This window comes from Polyodon spathula, chromosome 3 (assembly GCF_017654505.1).
Source record: "Polyodon spathula isolate WHYD16114869_AA chromosome 3, ASM1765450v1, whole genome shotgun sequence".
NCBI lineage: Eukaryota > Metazoa > Chordata > Actinopteri > Acipenseriformes > Polyodontidae > Polyodon > Polyodon spathula.
Window position 1 is genome coordinate 10,461,406 of NC_054536.1, and position 21,069 is coordinate 10,482,474.

At 36.9% G+C, this 21,069-nt stretch overlaps 1 protein-coding gene across 1 annotated transcript; it reads left to right on the plus strand.

Annotated features, from left to right (window-relative positions):
• Positions 1-3,191: 3,191 nt before the first annotated feature.
• On the plus strand, positions 3,192-21,069 carry LOC121312710 (serine/threonine-protein kinase H1-like). The gene is made up of 3 exons (XM_041244410.1): positions 3,192-3,553; positions 4,850-5,516; positions 19,403-21,069. The coding sequence occupies exons 1-3, from the start codon at positions 3,276-3,278 to the stop codon at positions 19,703-19,705; spliced, it is 1,248 nt and encodes a 415-aa protein (XP_041100344.1). The 5' UTR covers positions 3,192-3,275; the 3' UTR covers positions 19,706-21,069.

The following is a 21,069-nucleotide window of genomic DNA, read 5'->3' on the forward strand; positions in this document are numbered from 1 at the left end:
GTTCATTCATTCAAGTCACAAAAAACCTAATTTCCAGCAAGTGTACTCAAACTTTTGACTGGTACTATATATATATATATATATATATATATATATATATATATATATATATATATATATATATATATATACACACACACACACACACACACACACACACACACAGTTTATTTTGTCTAATAATAAGTAATCATAAATAACCTCATATGAAGTTAGTTGAGATGCTCAAAAAACATTTTTCCTGTATGAGCCATTTTGCGTTGGCTAAAAGGTATGTAAAACACTCTTCAGCTAGAATGAGGTCTTCAGAAACACTCTTGTTATAAATAACCATCGTAATAGTTTGTGGTTTTGGATAAGAGGAGTGGAGTGACCCTAGCTGCTTGTTGACTGGCTTGTGTCAGTGGTTGGCTGGCCCGTCCTGTGTCCCATATTCAGTATGTCATGTGAAGGCAATGATGCATTTTGTCACTGTCATGTTTGTAATCTCAACGTTTAAATCAGAATTTTTATTACAATTAATATAATGATAGTATTTATAAAGTTCATTTTGTTTGGGGATTGATCACAGACTTTTTTTAGGCTTCCAATCCAAAGCAAACTTCAGATGATGTATAGCTAAGTGACTTGAATGGCACGGGGGGAGCTTTTGCACACTGAATAAGATTAGGTTCACATCTCGGGTGGGGATGTAGTCTAAAACTGCTCAATTATTCAATGAAAGATGTATCTAAATGTATAATTAATAACCAGAGTTGGGGTAACTCGCTACTTAAGTAACACATTACTGTAATACTATTACTTTTGTCTATAACGACAAGTTCAGTTTTTAATGGAAGTAATAATATTACAGTTACTTTCCGCAAAAAAGAAGCGAGTTAGTCTCATTACCTTTTCTCTACTGTACACTTATATTAGTAGTCTTTTCTTTTGTAAACCCCGACAAGCCAATATTGATGCCTTGCTATTTGTGGTTTTATTGACGTTTAACATTTGTATCATTTTCTCTTCATACTGCAAAATGATTGAAAGTCAGGAAATATACAGTACATTATGTTTATATGCCGGAAATTAAATGTATACATTTTAAAAACCTGTTTGACACAGTTAATAAGTGAATTACCAGATGGATGTATGCAATATTGTTTTTGGTTTAGTTTTTATGATTTAAGAATGATTTTAATTCTATTGGAAAGGCTCCTTTGCACTAGCTTCAATGTCCCCAAAAAGAACAATCGCAATAAACACAAAATAGGCCTGTTCGCAAGGAAAGTTCATAAACTTGGATGGCATTTCTGTTATATATTGATGCATGTGTCAGGCAGGATAGGACAACTGGGCAGGTAATTGCTAATCCACCAACACTATTTCTTTCCACTTTCCATGGTTTTTTATTATGTGGATAGCACCTGTCACATTACTCATTATACATTGCAGTGTTGCAGAACCAAAATGCGATCATAACTTTCTCAGTAAAGCTTTGCACTAAATCGCTGGCATAAACATACAGATTACATATGTACAAAAAGTGAAAAGTATAGGGAGAGAAAAAAAGGAAGGTTGGTTTAATGTGCAGGTAATAATGGTTTTACTGGTTTGTGCAATGATGGTAATCCATGGCTGTATAACTAGTTTCTTCAATTCTCCATGTTACTGTCGGTGGTTTTTAGCACACACAACACCTTTTTATTTTGTCAGAGAAGTGTGATTTCAGATAGTATTTGCTTGTTGTGTAGAAAGCGTATTCACGGAGTGTTGTTTATATTTGGCAGAAGGTAGATAGTTCCCACCAACATCCACTGAACTGCTTGACAAAGTGAAAGTGATACTATCACTTCACACTGAATTACAATGAGGCAGGGTCAACTTTGTATATGACTCAAAGGAAACAGTAACTAGGTGTTCAATGGCCAAACCATGGCAATGACAACATTTCAAATGAAGTGAAAAGGTGTAAAAAAGAAACCGTCCGTAATCCCCAGCAGCAGAAGGGTACCTGTTTGGCTTCAAGGGGGGAGCTTGTGATTCTGCAAGTGCAACTTCCTTTGCAAAATGCAAACAGGAAAGTCAATAACATCTCAGAATGAAGCAGAGTTCACAGAAGGCAAAAATGTGGAAGACTGCAGTGTGTGGGCACAGTGTGTGTGAGTTCTGCTATTCCTTTTTAAAGCTTGCCTTGTATTTTATTGTACTTTGTATTTGGCTCGTCATTACCTGAATATGAGGTGTCATTATGACGTACTACACTTTTAAAAGTGCACACAGTACATCATAGTATTATTATTATTAATTAGTCATTTAGCAGACTTACAGAGACTAGGGGGTGAACTACGCATCACAACTGCTGCTGCAGAGTCACTTACAATAGGACTTTGGTTTTACATCTCATCTGAAGGATGGAGCACAAGGAGGTTAAGTGATTCTCTCAGTCACACACAGTGAGTCGGTGGCTGGGATTGAATTGGCAATCTCCTGGTAACAAGCCCCTTTCTTTAACAGTGTTTTGATCAGTGTAGTAAAGCATAGATTAAAGCATAATGAAAATAACCACAGTAAAACACAGTAATTGAATAACAAAAAAAAAAAACCAAAAAACATGATGAATCACTTGCTGTCAACATACACTATTAGTTCAAACATGTTTTCAAAAAATTAATAAACCCAATAGTTGGTCCACCAGATTAATCGTTAAATCTGTGACCTTCCTATCATGCTCATTCCTCTAGGGAAGTTGCACACAGCTGCTTTAATAAAAGTCCCAAAATCATCCTGATCCCACAGAGGTCTGAGAGGGTGAAGGTTGGGGGAGTGCGGGGCCAATGCTTTACGGTAGGGAGCACTGTACCTTTTCATTCAAGATGGATGTGCTGACTGTTACTGTATCGATGACCTTTCACTGATTTCAGCGGATCACCTTTCTCGTGTATGGAACTGTCATCTCCGTACTTAGAACACAACATCATCTGTGGAGCAGAAGTTACAGCATAGGGCTGCCATTGTCAGCTTGTGCACCATGCAGTCTTTATGGCTTGTTTGTGGAGGGCAAGTCAGTCATTATCCAGTCAGTGGAAGTTCCTTTCACACTAGTGGTACATATTCTCAGTTAAAGAAATATCTGCAGTATCTATATACTGCAGGTTCAGTGCGCGGCTGATAAATTCATGCGCCAGCAGAACAGCAGAGTGCTTAGGTCTGAGTCTCTGTGGTTACACGTAAACGCAGCGGATCTTGCATTCTGATGGCGCTGCAAATTCGCATTTCGATGCGTTTGTGACATGGGCTGCGGGACAAGTAAAGTGCTGCCGGAGCCTCCCAAGAACTGCTACGTGGATTTTGTGAAATCGGTGGTGAAATGTAACAAGAAGCAGAAACTATGCGATGAAGAGCCCCTTAAAACATCTGGGAATAAAACCGATTTCTGGGGCATTTATAACCCTGGGGACTATCAGCAGCAGCAGCAGCAGAAAAACCAGCATTTGCTATGGCAGGAAGGAGTGAAACAGAACAAAGTCACAAAATACAGAGCGAAGTTTGATTCAAGAGTGACATCCAGGTAAAAATAAATTATTTAATTTGTATTCATTGTTTTAATTTTAGGAAAACGTACATTGTAAAACGTTACAAATAACAGACATTAAAGGTGGGTTCAATATAAACATGTTAACATAAGCATTATAATGATTAAAAATAAATAAATAAAAAAACAAAACAACAAAAAAACACACAACACTGATAGCAATACATTTGTTTAGTTATATAGCCTTGTTGGTAGCTTTATTCATTTGTTGTTATATTTTATGACACGTAATTGTTCCTGACATACACCAGGCGTTACAAGGGTCACCTTAAGAAAATGTTGTTAATCACACTTAATTTTTAACATAATCTATCTATCTATCTATCTATCACATAATATGAATAATAGCACATATTCTATGGTCATATACTCAGTTAATATACCTGCTGTTGTATGCATATTAAGGCATGTGTAATAACATATTCAATTGTTGTTTAGGGTATAAAATACAGAAATAAGTTTCTTTTAGCAGATTTATAGAAATAAAATGCATAACATAATTTTCTTTAGAATAATGATATATAATAGTTGTATGTTGGAGTGATTTCCATGCACATTACAATTTCTTTATTTTCAGTTTTTTCTTTGTAATAAGCAAGGATGGTAGCAATACCATGGCTCAAATCACCTCTGTTTCAACAATGGGTATTTGCACTGTGCAGAGTCACCCTGACTAATATAAATGAGGATATTAAAGTAACAAATCCATTCTGTGGGTTTGCATTTTTTTCCAAACTGTGTTTTTGTTATATTAATAACATTTGATATGTATGAAAATCGACAATTTCATGGGTAAACAATCTGTTTAAATGTAATATACTGTATATGGCCAAGTGTTGCATCACCCTGTAGAATTAACAAATTTTGCTTTGTAAAGTCAAATGAACTGCTGAATAATGCTAACATATTGAATTGCATACCACTTTGTAGTTTTCCATATAAATTGAAAAAATGTGAGGTAGAGTTTTCCAATATCATTTTGTAGTTTCTTCGATTACAGATATTAAATGAAAGATCTAAATTATATTCATATCTTTAAAAAAAAAAAAAATATGCCTAAATCTTAAAATTCTAAAAATATTGACCATCGCTGTACAATTTAGTTGAATCATTTTAAGTGATTTTTTTTTAATCCCCCCAGATTTCCAATATCAGAATCAAACCTCAATGTTGTAAAATTACATTTTTGAAAATGAAAATGAACCAGTCGTCCTTGAACACAGCCCTTTCCCCGTTAATATAAACAGCTCCTGTTCTTTCTTTTACTCTAAGGTATGACATCAAGGCTCTCATAGGGAGGGGCAGCTTCAGCAGGGTGGTTAGAGTAGAGCACAGGGCCACCAAGCAACCGTTTGCCATCAAGATGATAGAAACCAAAGCCAAGGAGGGTCGGGAGGTGTGCGAATCCGAACTGAGCGTGCTCAGGAGAGTCAGCCACTGCAATATCATCCAGCTCATCGAGGTGCTGGAGTCCCAGGAGCGCGTCTACATGGTGATGGAGCTGGCCACCGGAGGGGAGCTTTTTGACAGAATCATCGCTAAAGGCTCATTCACTGAACGGGATGCGACGCAGGTCCTGCAGATGGTTTTAGATGGAGTGAAGTACTTGCACAGCTTGGGGATTTCCCATAGGGATTTGAAACCAGAGAACCTGTTGTACTATCATCCAGGTACAGACTCAAAGATCTTGGTAACTGATTTTGGATTGGCTAACTCAGGCAATAAAGACGGAGACTGGTCAATGAGGACGACCTGCGGGACACCAGAGTATATTGCACCAGAGATCCTGTTGAGGAAGCCCTACACCAGTGCAGTGGACATGTGGGCTCTCGGTGTGATCACGTACATTTTGCTGAGTGGATCTATGCCATTTGAAGATGAGAACCGCACAAAGCTTTACAGAATGATCCTGAAGGGAAAGTACAGCTTTGTTGGTGATGTAAGTGTAGACACACACAAACTACTTGCTTTAAAATATGTGCTCTTGTGTTGCAGAATGTTTTGTTTTTAAAACATAGCAAGGATAGTTTACAGATGTATGTTGTAAACACCTTATCCTCGCAGCAAGAATGACGAATTCCCAGCAATAAGCTCTCAAAGCCGCAGAATTATCACTCTTTCTTCCCTGTTTAAAGGTTGGCGTTTAGATCAGCATATTGTCCGGATCCCTTCCACCTTTTTTGTGGGGACATGGTCACCTGGGTCCCATTTGTTTTTAATGGGGAACACATTTGCAGTCATGATTAAAAACGGCTATGTAAAGAATAACAACATATATTGCTCTTTTGAACAGAAGAATAGCACATATGTGAAACAATGTAAAGGCACTATGTTTTGCAGAAAGCTGAATAACTATCTTTAATTGTTTAGTGTTTTCTATTAATATAACAGTTAGATTGGATGCATACAACAATGATATTGAGATTTGACAGTATGTATGTCGGTTTTTCAGTTTTGGCTTACAATAGTTTACTTAGTTAAGACATAATGTAGTAGCCATGCCTCAAGGCTATAATTGATCTATCGTGTCCATAAAGCAGTAATTTATATCCTGTAGTAGTACAGAAAATTGCTATAGCATTTCCTGTCAGCAAACTTCTGGCTTGGTGCCTTGAGGTACAAGCAATCGTGGCAACAAGGTAGAAACTAAATTAAGCAGTGAGGTGAAGACCCGAGGAAGCAGCCTTAGTGGACACTCATTTCTGTTGGAAAATTCAGATAGAATCTTTTGTTTTAAAGCTTGTGCATGTGCAGGTTTATTTCAGTCTTCCAGAGCTCCGCATTTTCTAACATTATCCTCAAAAATCAGTGAAATTCCATGTTGGATGTATTTTCTTTTTGTGTTTTTGTTCAGCAGAGATGGAAAACAATGTGGATTATTTAGGTGTGTATGCCGAGGTTCTGTGTGACCAGACCTGGTTTACTGTAGTACAACAAACTCATCCCTTTGGTTGCTAAGCATTGCTGTATCAAGGTTTGCTATATAAACCGCTCTGTCCAATGCTTTTGAAAGAAAGAATGGTAGACTGTAAGTCTTTATTTGCTTACCTCTCAAGCAACATTCCTGTATCCATCATATAGTTTAGTATTTGCAAAATAAAACAGTCTGCACAAAATGAATCAGCACAGGATTTTGCTGCAACTCTTCCAGTATTTTTTTTTTTATGATTTTCTGTAAATTACATTTCTAGCAAAGATTGGATAAACGCTTTACATTGTTGTAATACATAACATTATACTTACAGCATTGACTTGATTTAAATAAGATTCCCCAGAAGAGGGATCATAAAGCAGCATAACATTATGACATTCATAGTATGATTGCCTTTTATTTCATAATTAAAAAAAAAAAAAAAAAAAAAAAAACTTTTTTTTTTTTACTTTTTATCTGTCATCCTCTTCCATTCACTAGGTCTCACTGAAGCAGTTTTGAAAGAATCACAGCTTGTAAAAATGATACTGGTACCAATGTAGGTCAAAAAAGAACTTAGTTTGCATGCTTAACGGGCAGGTGTAACAAACTACCTGAAAGTAAGACATGCAATCTGAGCAAGGAAATACTTATTTACTGCTGCATTGAAACAGAGTGAAAAGCATTAGACACACAGAGGCATTCGCTGGGAAACATCACTGTGGCATTGTAGCTTCTCATGATTCACCATTGGAGGCCTGGTTTGTTTTCACTATAGGACACAAATGAAGGTCAGGATTAAGCTGCTCTTGCAGAGGTTAATCTCACTATAGCCAATTCAGTTGTATACATTTATATGAGCACTAAATTCAGTTTAAAAACAGAAAAATAATTACTACTTGCCTTAAAGATAACCAGGGGTGTTTTTTAGTGTAGGTTAGTGGAATCAAAATGCTTTTGAATTTGCAATGCAAAGCGTTATTAATATATTTCACAAAATCTCTAAGAAAAGTTAATAATATTAATACATTACTTAAATTAGACATTGTGGCAGGGTGGCAGTGTACCATTTGGAGTTTGATGTTGGTAAAACATGGTAACATGTCAATCATAAAAATGTGTTGCATGTAAAGCATGAGTCACACGGGACTAAAAATCTGGAGTCCTCAGAGTTGGTCAGAAGCAAAGGATGTCTACTAACCTCCCAGACGCGGACTAGTTTTCATCAAGGAAAGTCAGTAAATTCAAAATGAAATGCAACGTTGTGTACAGAGAAGATGGTTTTATGCAGTGAACCAGGTGCAAATAACATGTGCAAGACAGAGGAAGAACGAAGCGTAACAACTGAACATTTTTTTTCATTTCATTATAGCCTATATCGACCTTGACCATGTCGAAAAACAGCTTTGTCCCTGAGGGATATGCAATTCCATACATATCTCCAAATGCTTTGTTCAAGTCATCCACTTTTTAAAGAGTTGCCAGTTATGTTTTGTATTTTCTCCTTTCCCCAGTTTGGTTACACCCAATCCCACCATATTACTGAACTGTAACAGGACAGAATGTACCAGTTTTAATATTCCATTGTGGTTTATTGTAAAGGTTGGTTCACTGGACGCGGGCGAGGGCTGCGGGAAGAAAGAAACCTCAGGATATGATAATAAGAGAGATGTGCTTTGTGACTTAGAGATGAGTAAATAAATCCCCCTTGGCTCGCAGAGAGACGCCCTCGCGGAAGTGAGACCAAACTGATCAGTCTCGAAACCTGGGAAGCAACCACTACCTCCCCCAAGGGGAACCCAGAGGGGAAACAGTTAGATTTGGCCAGGGGTCCCCCTTGTCTCGCTGAAAACAAAACAAAAAAAAAACACAAGACAGAGAGCAAGCGCATGGCTTGGGATTTAAATAGGAGTTTACCAGATGTTATTGGCAGGAAAGAAATGGGTGGGGGACGGACGGACGGACCCTCACTCATGTCCCCTGAACAGCATCACAAGGTTAGAATATTGCTTTGAGGTGAATACCCTGGAAATGCCTATATCAATTCAAACATAATGCTGATATGGTTGCTTCACACAGGGCTAAAAAGACACAGGATTCTTGAGTTTTAAATTTAACAGGAGGTACCGATGTCCTGTAAAGATTCAGAAGTCACCTATTTATATGGTGATTTTTAGTCCTGTGCAAATCAGGCTTAAGGATAACATACTTTGTTTGCTGGGAAGGACACTTGAGGTCTGGTAATTGCTTGGTGAAAGCATGTAGGAACGTGCAAAGCTTGAGCTCCAGTTGAAATGTATTAACTGTTCTCTTCCACTCCACTTGCTCAGGGGAATCTTGATGAAGAGCATGAAGTCTGCTTCAGGCATTGTCAGTCCTTATTGGACAAGCCTGACCTTAGAACAAGCATGTGTCATGAAGAATAAATTACTGACAGACTGTGATTATTTGTAGTTTACTGTTTAACTTGGTTTGTAAAACTTTGTTTGCAAAATGAACTTTCTTGCATGTTTTTATTTGGGAAACATATGCCAGGGGAAAGTGCTGAAGGAAACTGAACGGCCAGGGGAAAGTGCTGAAAGTAATCAAACGCAAAATTTGTATTTTATAACTACAGCATTCAAGAGTAAAATAGGCACCTGACAAATCCTCATCCTGTTTTTATTATTCAGAGGTTGACTAATGTGGAATCCAGGTTTAATTTGCTCAAAAGGCGGCAAGAGTGAAATGCATTACTTTAGTTCTGCCAACCTCTGCCACAAAGGATTGTGGGTTATCTGTCCCGATTGAAATTTCAGTTTTGAAATGTGCACATTGTTTGATGTCTTGCTATCCTCCTATCACAAAACCCTGACAATCTACTGTGAGAGAGTTTCGGCAGAGTCTTGATTGACAGATGTATGTCAAACCAGGGGAATACTTTGCTCGTCCTGCAGGCTGTTTGCAGTAATGCAATACAGTCAAATTGATTCTCTTGATTAAACGTTTCAGGAGTCTATATACCATGAGCATTTTTTAATGTTTATTTTAAAAGCAGGTCAAATTGAATGCAGTTCATTAATTACTCAAAAACACTCAATCAAGATTCTGCAAAAGCCACAGATGGATTTATTTTTAAATTTCCCTGCGTCAAGGAGACAATGATTGTTATGTGATGAGAGAGAGAGAGTGATGTAGAATACTAGAACCAATATCATTGACTGTAGGTGGGAGCATATGACATGTGTGCATCAGAAAATGTATGGTCTTCTGTGGTCACAAAAATTGAGGCCAAACGTCTCTAATCCAATTTAAAAAAAAAAACCTTAGCTTGTTGATGAACATTTAAGGCAAACTGCTGCACCTATAGTGCTAAAATACCACCTACTGTACATAAGTGTTTCAGGATTTTTTTTAGAGCATGTAGATGGTGTAAAAGTCTCCAACGTTGTCATAAAACTGCATTTTATATTTAAAAAAATGAGATACAACAATGTAGCACTTTTAAACAAATATGTCAGTAATATACATGCCCAGCCAGGACCGTGAGTTATAAATTAGAGCTATCAGTATAATAATGTTGATGACCACGACATATATCAACAGTACTACAGAATAGTGTAGAATAAAAACTAGCAGTGAGCTAAAATCACATTGTGAAAAGCAGCTCTCCATGTTAATGCAAAAAAGTGTGACATTCAGACAGATGGATGAATGGACATACAGGTACCCCCTGTATCTACATAATCTCTTACTTTTAATAGCTTAAACTAATAATATTAATACCAAGTTTCAAGACAAACGGATAAGCGGTTCTCCCCTTGTGGGGGTCATAAAAGAGCTTACCGTTCTACGTTTTATTTCATGAAAGAGCTTGTTGGTTTTCTGCTGATAAGAATCAGTACAGCTGTCGTTGGCAGAACAGATATTAATCAAACTTCAACGCATGCTGGGCCTCGGTGAGCCGCTCGCAGATCAGTGAAGCTCAGCTGCCTGTGGAAAATCCAAATCCAAACCGTGTAGCATTGTTGCTGAGACAACCAGTAAGGGTTAAATATAGCCTATTTTGCCCTTTGTGAAAATGTTTGCAGTGGTGGAATTTGTGCGATTTTGTAGTGGGGTGAAAAAAAACCACAAAAAGCCTTTACTATGTAGTGCCTTCGTATTCACAATGTGAAAAAAACATATTTTCAAGTGGTCTATAAAATCCAAGTTAGGCAGGTTCCTTAATCGATTCAATTATTGAAAATCCTGTAGTGAAATCAAGACACACTGCCTCTGCAGCCCAGTTATAAATAGTTTTTATGGTGTTTTAATGGTTACATTTGGGAAAGGGCAATTTATCAATGACTGTAATTGTGTTGTTTGGCAGAGTTGTGCATCCAAAAGAATTGAATCCAGATCTGTATATCTATATGATGTGATAGGTGTTACTGAAACTTGGTTGTCTGAGAGTGATGGGGACGAATATAATATTTGTGGGTATACACTGTATAGGAAAGACAGGCAGGACAGAAGAGGAGGAGGGGTAGCATAAGAAACAGTCTTGAAGCCCAGGGGTTAAACCTGGACAAAGAAAATAAAGCCGAATCAATATGGGTTAGAATAACGGACAAAAATTCAAAGGGCATAATAATAGGAGCATGCTATAGACCTCCAGATTCAGACAGTGAGCAAAATAATCTGTTATACAATGACATTAGAAATGTGTGTAGCAAAGGAGAAGCCATACTAATGGGGGATTTCAACTTCCCCCATATAAAATGGGAAAACCCGGTGGGTAGCACGAAGGATGAAATTGAAATGGTGGAAATGACAAATGACTACTTCCTAACACAATTTGTCAAGGCACCGACTAGATTGGAGGCATGCCTTGATTTAGTATTTTCAAATAACGAAGACAGAATAACTAGAACAGAGGTCAGAGAACCACTGGCAAACTCAGACCACAACATGGTCTCATTTGAAGTGTTTTTTAAAACCCCAAAAGTAAAGACTAAAGCTAAGGTTTACAATTTTAGAAAAGCAAACTATGAAGGTATGAAACAGAGAGTAACAGAAGTAGATTGGATTAAAATAGAGAAAACACCCACAGAAGAAGGATGGTTGTTCTTCAAAAATGTAGTACTAGAGGCGCAAAACAATTACATCCCTAAAGTAGACAAATCTAAATGTAAAACTAAATTGCCAAAATGGTTTAATAGATCAATTAAAAAAAATATTCAGTGAAAAAAGACACTTTACAGAGCATTAAAAAAGGACCAAAAAGAAAGTACAGAGAAAGAGTACACGGAACTGCAAACGCAAGCCAAAAAGGAAGTTAGAAAGGCCAAGAGAGAAATAGAAATGAACATTGCTAAGGGAGGTAAAACCAATTACAAAATGTTTTTCCAATATTACAACAGCAAGAGAACATTCAAAGAGGAGATTAGATGTTTAAGAGATACAAATGGCAAAATCATAGATGAAGAAAAAAAAAAATAGCAAATATATTAAATGATTACTTTTCACAAGTTTTTACAAAGGAAGATACGGACAACATGCCCCACATGTCATCCAGTTCCTATCCAGTTTTAAATAACTTTAGCATAACCGAGGCAGAAGTGTTAAAGGGACTAGGAGCTCTTAAAATAAACAAATCCCCTGGGCCAGGTGAGATCCTCCCAATAGTACTCAAAGAAGTGAAAGAAGTAATTTACAAACCGCTAACCAAGATCATGCAGCAGTCTCTTGATACAGGGGTTGTACCGACAGACTGGAAAATTGCAAACGTAATACCGATCCACAAAAAGGGAAACAAAACTGAACCAGGTAACTACAGACCAGTAAGCCTGACTTCTATTATATGCAAACTTATGGAAACTATAATAAGATCCAAAATGGAAAATTACCTATATGGTAACAGGGTCCTGGGAGACAGTCAACATGGTTTTAGGAAAGGGAGATCGTGTCTAACTAACTTGCTTGATTTTTTTGAGGATGCAACATCGATAATGGATAACTGCAAAGCATATGACATGGTTTATTTAGATTTCCAGAAAGCTTTTGACAAAGTCCCGCACAAAAGATTAATTCTCAAACTGAACGCAGTTGGGATTCAAGGAAACACATGTACATGGATTAGGGAGTGGTTAACATGTAGAAAACAGAAAGTACTGATTAGAGGAAAAACCTCAGAATGGAGTGTGGTAACCAGTGGTTTACCACAGGGATCAGTATTAGGTCCTCTGCTATTCCTAATCTACATTAATGATTTAGATTCTGGTATAGTAAGCAAACTTGTTAAATTTGCAGATGAAACAAAAATAGGAGGAGAGGCAAACACTGTTGCAGCAGCAAAGGTCATTCAAAATGATCTAGACAAGATTCAGAACTGGGCAGACACATGGCAAATGAGAATTTCTCTCAACCATGTCGATCCAAGGGACTTTTTCGACCTGAAAAAAGAACCAAGGACCACAGGTTACAAATGGAGATTAAACAAAGGGGCATTCAGAACAGAAAATAGGAGGCACTTTTTTACACAGAGAATTGTGAGGGTCTGGAATCAACTCCCCAGTAATGTTGTTGAAGCTGACACCCTGGGATCCTTGATGAGATTCTGGGATCAATAAGCTACTAACAACCAAACGAGCAAGATGGGCCGAATGGCCTCCTCTCGTTTGTAAACTTTCTTATGTTCTTATATGATTTTAAACTAAGTGAGTTGCCGTGCTGAAAACCTCATGAAAACATTGAAGGGCTGGGGATTGATACCGTGTCATACAGCATTAAAGGCAGCAATGCCAAGTTGTGTTTTCAAGATAGTTGTGTACAGTGGGCGTAAGACTAAAACTTCAATGATTAACTTGTAGCTTGCTATGAAAGCTTAAAAAAAAAAAAAAAAAAAAACTCCCCCTGTTGTTAAATATGTTATTAATGAGATTAAAACATGTTCAGGCCTGTGCTGAACCATTTGACTTTTGAATCACCAGATTACATAAAATTGTGCTTTAAATGATATACTGTACACTGTTAAAAATAGTTACCATTGCATTAGAGCTGAACACAATAAAATCAACAAAGCATTTTCTGAAAAAGAACCCACGATTTACCAGTAGAACCTGTGTAACAATACTGCAAGCCAGTGGCACTGGAGCGATTTTTATAGTGGGGGTACTGAAAGTCATTGAGCAAAACTGTAACCCCTGTATATGATGGAAACAGGTGCACAGCACTTCAATCCAGGGGGTGCTCCCACACCCACAGCACCCCTAGTTCCAGGCGTACTCTATATTGTAATACTGTATAACAAAACCTTTAATTCTATAATTTACAAAACACTGGCAACAAGTTACACTGATGATGTGTAATATATGTATTAAGAGCTTAAGATATACAGTATCTAGATAACCATTTATCTGTTTTGATAGTATCATTATGTGGGTTATATGTAGGGGCTATTTGCCTGTTTGTCTGTCACATCTTTAGCAGTGAATGCATGCACAAAGCAACCCTTAGAGAAAAGATCAATCTCATTGGGATGTCGTAAATCAGCACTGCACAGTGGCCCTGTGACATTAACAACATAAGTTTACCTGAAATGTATAAAAGAATTATACAATTTTTTTTTTTTTTCTGATTATGTTTCACAGTGCACTGTGGGGCAGGATGTAAGGTGAGTGAGAGCACTCTTTTTGGGATTGACTCGCCCTGCTGGAGTGCAGGTTATAGATGTACATACAGGAGCCCCATGTGATGCTATCTGCAATGGTAACCCCCATGGGACATGCGGTCCGGTGTACAAAAGGCAAAATAAACACTGTACAAAAACTACAAATAAAAGGTGCCGTGATGACAACTCGCGCTGCTCCGCTAACAAATGGAGGATCCGCTTCCACACCTCCCTGCTATATTGGGTGGGATCTACTATCCCGCAACTAACTCCCTGTCCCTCAGGCAGTTAACCCAACTGCAACCTCATATACACACGCTTGTTGGCGCGTTGCAGCTTCTGTTTCCCGGAACAAATCCCCAACCACCTCCCGAACTCGAAGTCCATATATTTTAATATTGTTATTCTTGGCTGATCTTTCAGCAAATCAGAAAGTAGTAAAAATTACAAAATAGCAATACATAATAATAATAATAATAATAATAATAATAATAATAATAATAATAATAATAATAATAATTCATGCTGAACATCTGGGGGATTTGGGAATCAATTCCTCAAACAGGGAGCTTCAATCCGATTAGATTGTGTATAAAGTCCAATTCAAATGTAAGCTCTAAGTAGGCAGTGTGCAGAGGAGATAATGTGGGTGGATGATATAATGTGTATAATACAGTCACCTTAACTGTTTTGTTCTACATTTCTAATAAAGGTTTGTCTACTTAGTTTTACCTTGTTCAGCGTTTCCCATTACCACAAGACCTACAGTCATGTGCCTCATGTTGAATGATCTGTTTTTCTGCATGTGCTGATGTTTTCTGATGCTCACTTTACCTGTAGTAAACAATATTTTTAGCATACCTAAGATTGGTTTTATGTGCAAGTCCAGATATCCCAGCTGTTCATTCTAATCCACTAGACTACACTGTTGAAATGCTTTACAACTACTGTATAATAATAAATCTGTTGATTCTCATACGTGAATGCGTTTCAGCCTGACACTTATTACATTATTAATAATGTACACCAAAGAGTGTGCTGGTAACAGCTGCTGACTTATCTTGCCTCAGCTGTATAAGCAAACACTAGCACCTCCTTGTGAAGCCCACAGACTTAATCTCCCTGTCACTGAAGCCTGTCTCCCTGTCCCGAAGCTGCATACCTTGTCATGTATAAGCTGACAAACAGGCAGGAGCTCTTTTCACTGAAACAGTTTGCTGCACAAAAGGGGCAACACTTGTCACACTCACCTCGGGCATTACATTCCTTTTCCAAAGTGGGTATTATGTGAACTTTTCAAGCCATTTACATTGCGTTATTTCATTAACTTGATTTATTTTAAGTACCCATTGGTTAACTAAATATTGGCATAGCAATAAAAAAAAAGGTAGTTCAGAATTCATTATTCATTAGACTACATGCTGTAATAGGTAATAGACTACTTTTATATTGCCATTTTTAACTATATGCTATTTATGTACATGCAATGTTTGGACTGCCCCTCTTGTGACTGTGGGAGCTGTTGGTTCTGGTTAAATTTGCCATGTGTTGTTGCTGTTGCTTGATTTTGGAAAGACGCAGTGTCAGATGATTGGCGGTTTAGGGGTTGAACAATATATTTTTTGTATAGGTTCAATTCTATCTTTAAGTCATGAATGTCAGCCGATTGCGTGCAGTGTCAGATTGTACAGTGTATATTTCATGCACTCCCAGGCTACTGTAATTGTGGCCTCCAGCGATTCCTTTGCTCTTCATAATTATTGCTTGTCAGATTAAGTGGTGAAGAATGACCTGGTACAAAAGAAAACAGTGAGTATTCATTGTAAATGCAGGGTTTCTCTCATAATAAGGAGCAGGGCTCATAATGAATATCCTTTTTTTTAAATTCCTTTTAATTATATTAATATGATTTACTCAGCACAAAGAGTATAATAAACTTTTGTACAGTGTGTGTGCTGTTTGGTCTTTCTTTGTATTAACCTTTGGAACATTCCTTGCAGGAATGGTCAATAAAATCCATTGGTCAATACTTGAGTCCCTCTCAAATGTATTTTAAGAAGAAACCATTTGAACAACCGCTCAATTCCTTGTGTACCTTAATGGGTTAAAACAAAAATCTGCTTGGCAAGAAGCATACATGGTTTTGTCATTAAAAGCCTTGCAAAGTGGACTGATTAATTGTGTTACATGAACCATTAACTGCAATTCAGAAATCACTATTAGATTCTTAAAGCCTTTTACTGGAATTCGTTGTTGGCATGATTATTTTTATGAAAGGAAAAAAAAAAAAAAACGGCAATTATAATTCTAAAACTAGCACAAAATAATTTAGCATTCAATACAAACCTTTAAATTTCCCCAGGGTTGTTTTTTATCTCTGTTTTTTTTTAACTTGTGCTAATGACCATTAGGTGCAAAAGCTTTAAAAATCTTGCTCCATATGATTTAATCATGATTAGGGCTGTATTTATTTCACGGTAGAAAAATGGCTTATTTCCCAGCATTTTGAGTCCTAAAAATAGATATTTCAAGATATTCCACAATTAAACATAATATTTACTAAAGCAGAAAAAAATTGATAATTTTCTCATGTTATTATACAGTAAATGTTCCTAAATATTTAAATGCTTGCCTGAAAATTAGTAAATGCTCAATTGTAGAATATTTAATTTGTTATGTCCACCTTTTAAACACCTTCTATTTTCATCATCAGGGAATTTATTGAACTAACTAAAAACATACATGTAAAAATACCTATAAAGACAGGTGGAGTTTCGTGCGCTTAGTGATCTTTAGCAGAAATATTTCTGATCTTTGATGCAACTGGTGAGTTTTTCGTTTCAGACATTTTTAAGTAATTGTGCAGCTCTATGCTGTGTGTTTAATTATTAACCAGATGCAAACTAAACCGGTTGGTAGGTTACCAATACAGTGTAACAGGTAGTGTGCCAATAAGGCAAACATTTGCTATATTTATTTTTGCGATACAAATATGTATGTTGATGTTATTCTTTCAGAAACTGGTACATTTCATGGAAATTGTGAAATCCACGATAACTGTGAAAGTAGTTTTGTGGCTTTCCATATCAAAAAAAGTTGAATTCCAAAACTTTTTGTTAAGCATTTAGACTACATTTAGTTAAGCATCCCTTCTGTAAATCTGCCACATTTAAAACAAAGCATATCTCACAGAATTGATATTTGTATGGCAATATGCATATTATTTTGTGACTTGACTTCTAACTGTAATAAGGCTAATATGGCTCTATTTTGGCAATGCAGCTGCCAGGGGTGACCAAAGCTCCAGCCCAGGTTTTTATTCCAAACTATACTGAACAATTCAAAGAGATTTAATTTAAAGAAAGCTCTGCCCACCATTGCCATTACTGCCTATATGGTATGTGACATCTTCCAGGTTTTATTTGGTCTCATCAGTAATCATTACTTTTTGCACCTTTTTTTTACTTGTTTCATAGACAGGAACATATACTGATTGCGTGATCTGTTCCACAAAAGGATAGCAATACAAATCACAGTATTCCGTGTCTTTCCCCATTAACTTGGTATAATATGGCCATGCCATTCCTAAGGGTTCAGAGCCTTCTTTTGAATGGTCTGTTTACACTGTAATGTATGGTCTGTGGTATTATTATATATATACATCAGGTGCAGCTATTTAGTTATAGTTGATATAGTCATACTTTTTTCTTGTTAATTGTTATTTTTATGGGATTCCAGTTTTTCAAACTTCTTTTAAACTGGTACTGGGATGACATTGGCATTTGATTTATGTAGTCATGTTTATCTTTTGCCTTTCTAAAACACATCATCATCAGGACAGAATGTTGGCTCTACTCCAGCATAAAGGACCATGAGTCATTTCCACTCTGGAAGCTTGCATGCATCTTTGTAATTGCATGTGGAATCAGTGTTGCATGAAACATTCAAGTGTTTCACACAAACAATCAGAAAACATAACTGCAGCACACCTGTTTGTGAAGTTGGGCACTAGAAGTCACTAAGAGTCAGCAATTCAATTGGGTTTGTACGTTCTACGTTTCTATAAGTTACCACCATCATTCATTGCTTGATGGCATTGATCCAGCAGACCCGTAAGTTATCATTAACGTCGTTGGACAATTTTAATATAATCCTCAATGTAAAGACCTGAGCGTTCATTTTTACATTTCAATCAGTTGAAACTCTGCACCAGAAAAGTACAGTGATCGTTTAGGAGCAGCTACATTTACCAGGGTTACATAACCACAGCTTTAGTCACGTCACTGTACACCCAATCAGGATTTCTCTCTTTACGATTAAATACTTCATACGTGGTATTAATTTTACCATTATTTCAAAGTGAGTCATATTTGAGACTCTTTCCTTTTTGTCATTAGGGGCTTGGGTTAAAACATATATATTTCTTAACATTTTAAAACATATATAAAATGATAGTTATTTGCTGCACTCATTACACTCAGTTTGTAAAACCCCAGCAAGACTGTATCCTTATTTGCCGTGGAGAGATGTTAAGGTTATGATAAGAAAGGTATTGTCTTGTTCACCCTCTTGTCTATCATATCTCTCTCTCTCTCTGTCTCTCTCTCTCTCTGCTTCATATCCTTTTTTCTGTTTGCGTGCAGAGAGAGTGGCACCTGCACTTACTTCTCACTTCAGGAAATATTCTTGCAATTGTAAATTTCATGCCTGATGGGTTTTAATTGTTAGGTGAGAAACATGATCTTAAAGTAAATAGAAGGCTGCAGCCTATAGAGGTGGGATTAGTTTATACAAGTGAGGAATAAGGAACAGGAAGACCACAAAGGCTGAATTCTGAAAGAGTTTCTGTAAGCCTTTGTTTAGATAATTAGTTTTTTATTTAAACATGACCCAGCAGAATTCAATCCCATAATTCAAATGAATTGTTAACAGGTTATTCAGTGCCACACAGAGAATATGAATGAGAAGAATTGAACTAAACCTGGGAGTTTTTCCAAAGACAGAGACAGCATCCAAGGCTCATATCAAAATCCTAAAAATGAAATAATCACAGATTAAGCCAGAAGGATATCTGGTAATTTAATTTATCATATTGTTTGTTTAGCCATCTAGAGTGAAAAGAAAAACTCTTATGGCTTAGGCTTGAGGAATTAGCTGTTAGAGACGAACAGGTTTGATACTTTTACACATTAATATAATTTGTTTTCACATATATAGGAGTATTGCTGTATTTGTGCACCTTTTCACTTGTTTTTTTTTTATTTTTGTTTTTGCTTTATAGCCATGGCCCAACGTTTCCAACCTGGCTAAGGACTACATCAACAGGCTGTTGACAGTTGACCCAAGCGAACGCATGACTGCGACCCAGGCACTGAAGCACCCGTGGATCGTTACCATGGCAGCCTCATCCTCCATGAAGAACCTCCACCGCTCTATCTCCCAGAACCTGATGCGCCGGGCGTCCTCCCACTGCCAGAGCTCCAAGTCGGGACAGTCCAGTCGCTCTAGCCGGTCTCGACGCATTTGGGAGAAGGAAATCCTGGAGCGCAACTTGAAATACCAGCCCCACTATGAGCAACAATGATTCCACGAGGGGGGCTGTTTAAAGACATGACTTTCAAAGTCAAACAGTGTGTTTAGACTTACAACTCGGACCTGAACTGGCTCAGAGTCAGTTCAGATCCGAGTTCTACTCAGATTAGAAGATTCTTATAATTTGACCCACTCATTTACACATGAGCATAGTATGTGAGCGCACAGCCTGTGAACTGTAGCGCGTACCCGAGGGCGTCATATTAACCACCTTGTTAAGCATGAAGCCAGTTCCCATCCCCAAAGCACAGAGGAAGTGTTTAAATGAGCAAGCCTATCATGTGTGTCACTTGTGTGTTTCTACTTCAAGGTGGTCATTCCAGATTAAATTTTACCATTAGAAATGGACCGATGCATTGAGAACTTGCATATCAGACATTAAAAGAAAGCGGTGTTATTACACATCAGTCTGACATCTCTTCTTATATGGGAATGTAAACAATAACTCCTGTTTATTCTCTTACCCATGAAAAATATGAATTTTTGCTATTCAACAAAATCAAAACTCATTCATTTAATAGCTAAAAAGAAACATCTGCAACTATCAATTGTTTTCTCTTCTCCACCCAGAACTCAAGTTTATATACCAGATACTAACAACGCATCACGGTAATATCATAAAAGCCTTACATAAAATAAAAATAGCTCTTTCTAGGGGGCAAATGCAGGCCTTTGATTAAAAGTAATGTGTTTTTAACATTACTCTACCAGTATAAATAACAGAATCGGAATTTTGAATTGTGTGTATTTACTGCAGATCTAACAACTTGCTGTCTTCTTTCTATTGTCATCTAATCAAAACATATTACATGTACATAATCATATTAGAAAACATAGATCCACTATTCCCATTTAAACACGTGACACACATAATCAGAATTATTACATTCATAATGTATAAGATTGTTTATTTTATTTTAAATGACGCTAACACATGCAAAAAATGAAAGCTGAAAATTGGGACTGTCTGGTAACCCTATTCACATCACGGCACTTCGATGATACCCTTTGATAAAGCCTATAAATTTACGTTGATTAAACTTCTTCACACATGCAGCTTTATTTTTAAAATTGTATATTTGCTAGTGTGGTGATGCATATAATTAAACAAGTGCTGTGAAGGTCTAAAAGCATGTTACTTTTATATAAATGACTGTATTCGCTCCGTGAAGGAAACTTCTTTTTCATAGCGACTTCACTGTAATGGTTTGTTTAATTCTCGATAGAGGTACCGACAAATCTAAACGTTTCCTAATATTGATATGTATCAAAATACGATCACAGGTTACGTTTGTAGATATGTGTGAAAAATAATATTTTTGCCAATAAAGTTTCATGACAACTAGGCTGGTTTTA

What these genes read in the sequence shown, in the direction of transcription:
- LOC121312710 (XM_041244410.1), top strand. Translation starts at nt 3,276, where the DNA reads ATGGGCTGCGGGACAAGTAAAGTGCTGCCGGAGCCTCCCAAGAACTGC. An exon ending in GATTCAAGAGTGACATCCAG is followed by an intron (nt 3,554 to 4,849) that starts GTAAAAATAAAT and finishes TTTTACTCTAAG; the next exon opens with GTATGACATCAAGGCTCTCA. An exon ending in AGTACAGCTTTGTTGGTGAT is followed by an intron (nt 5,517 to 19,402) that starts GTAAGTGTAGAC and finishes TTTGCTTTATAG; the next exon opens with CCATGGCCCAACGTTTCCAA.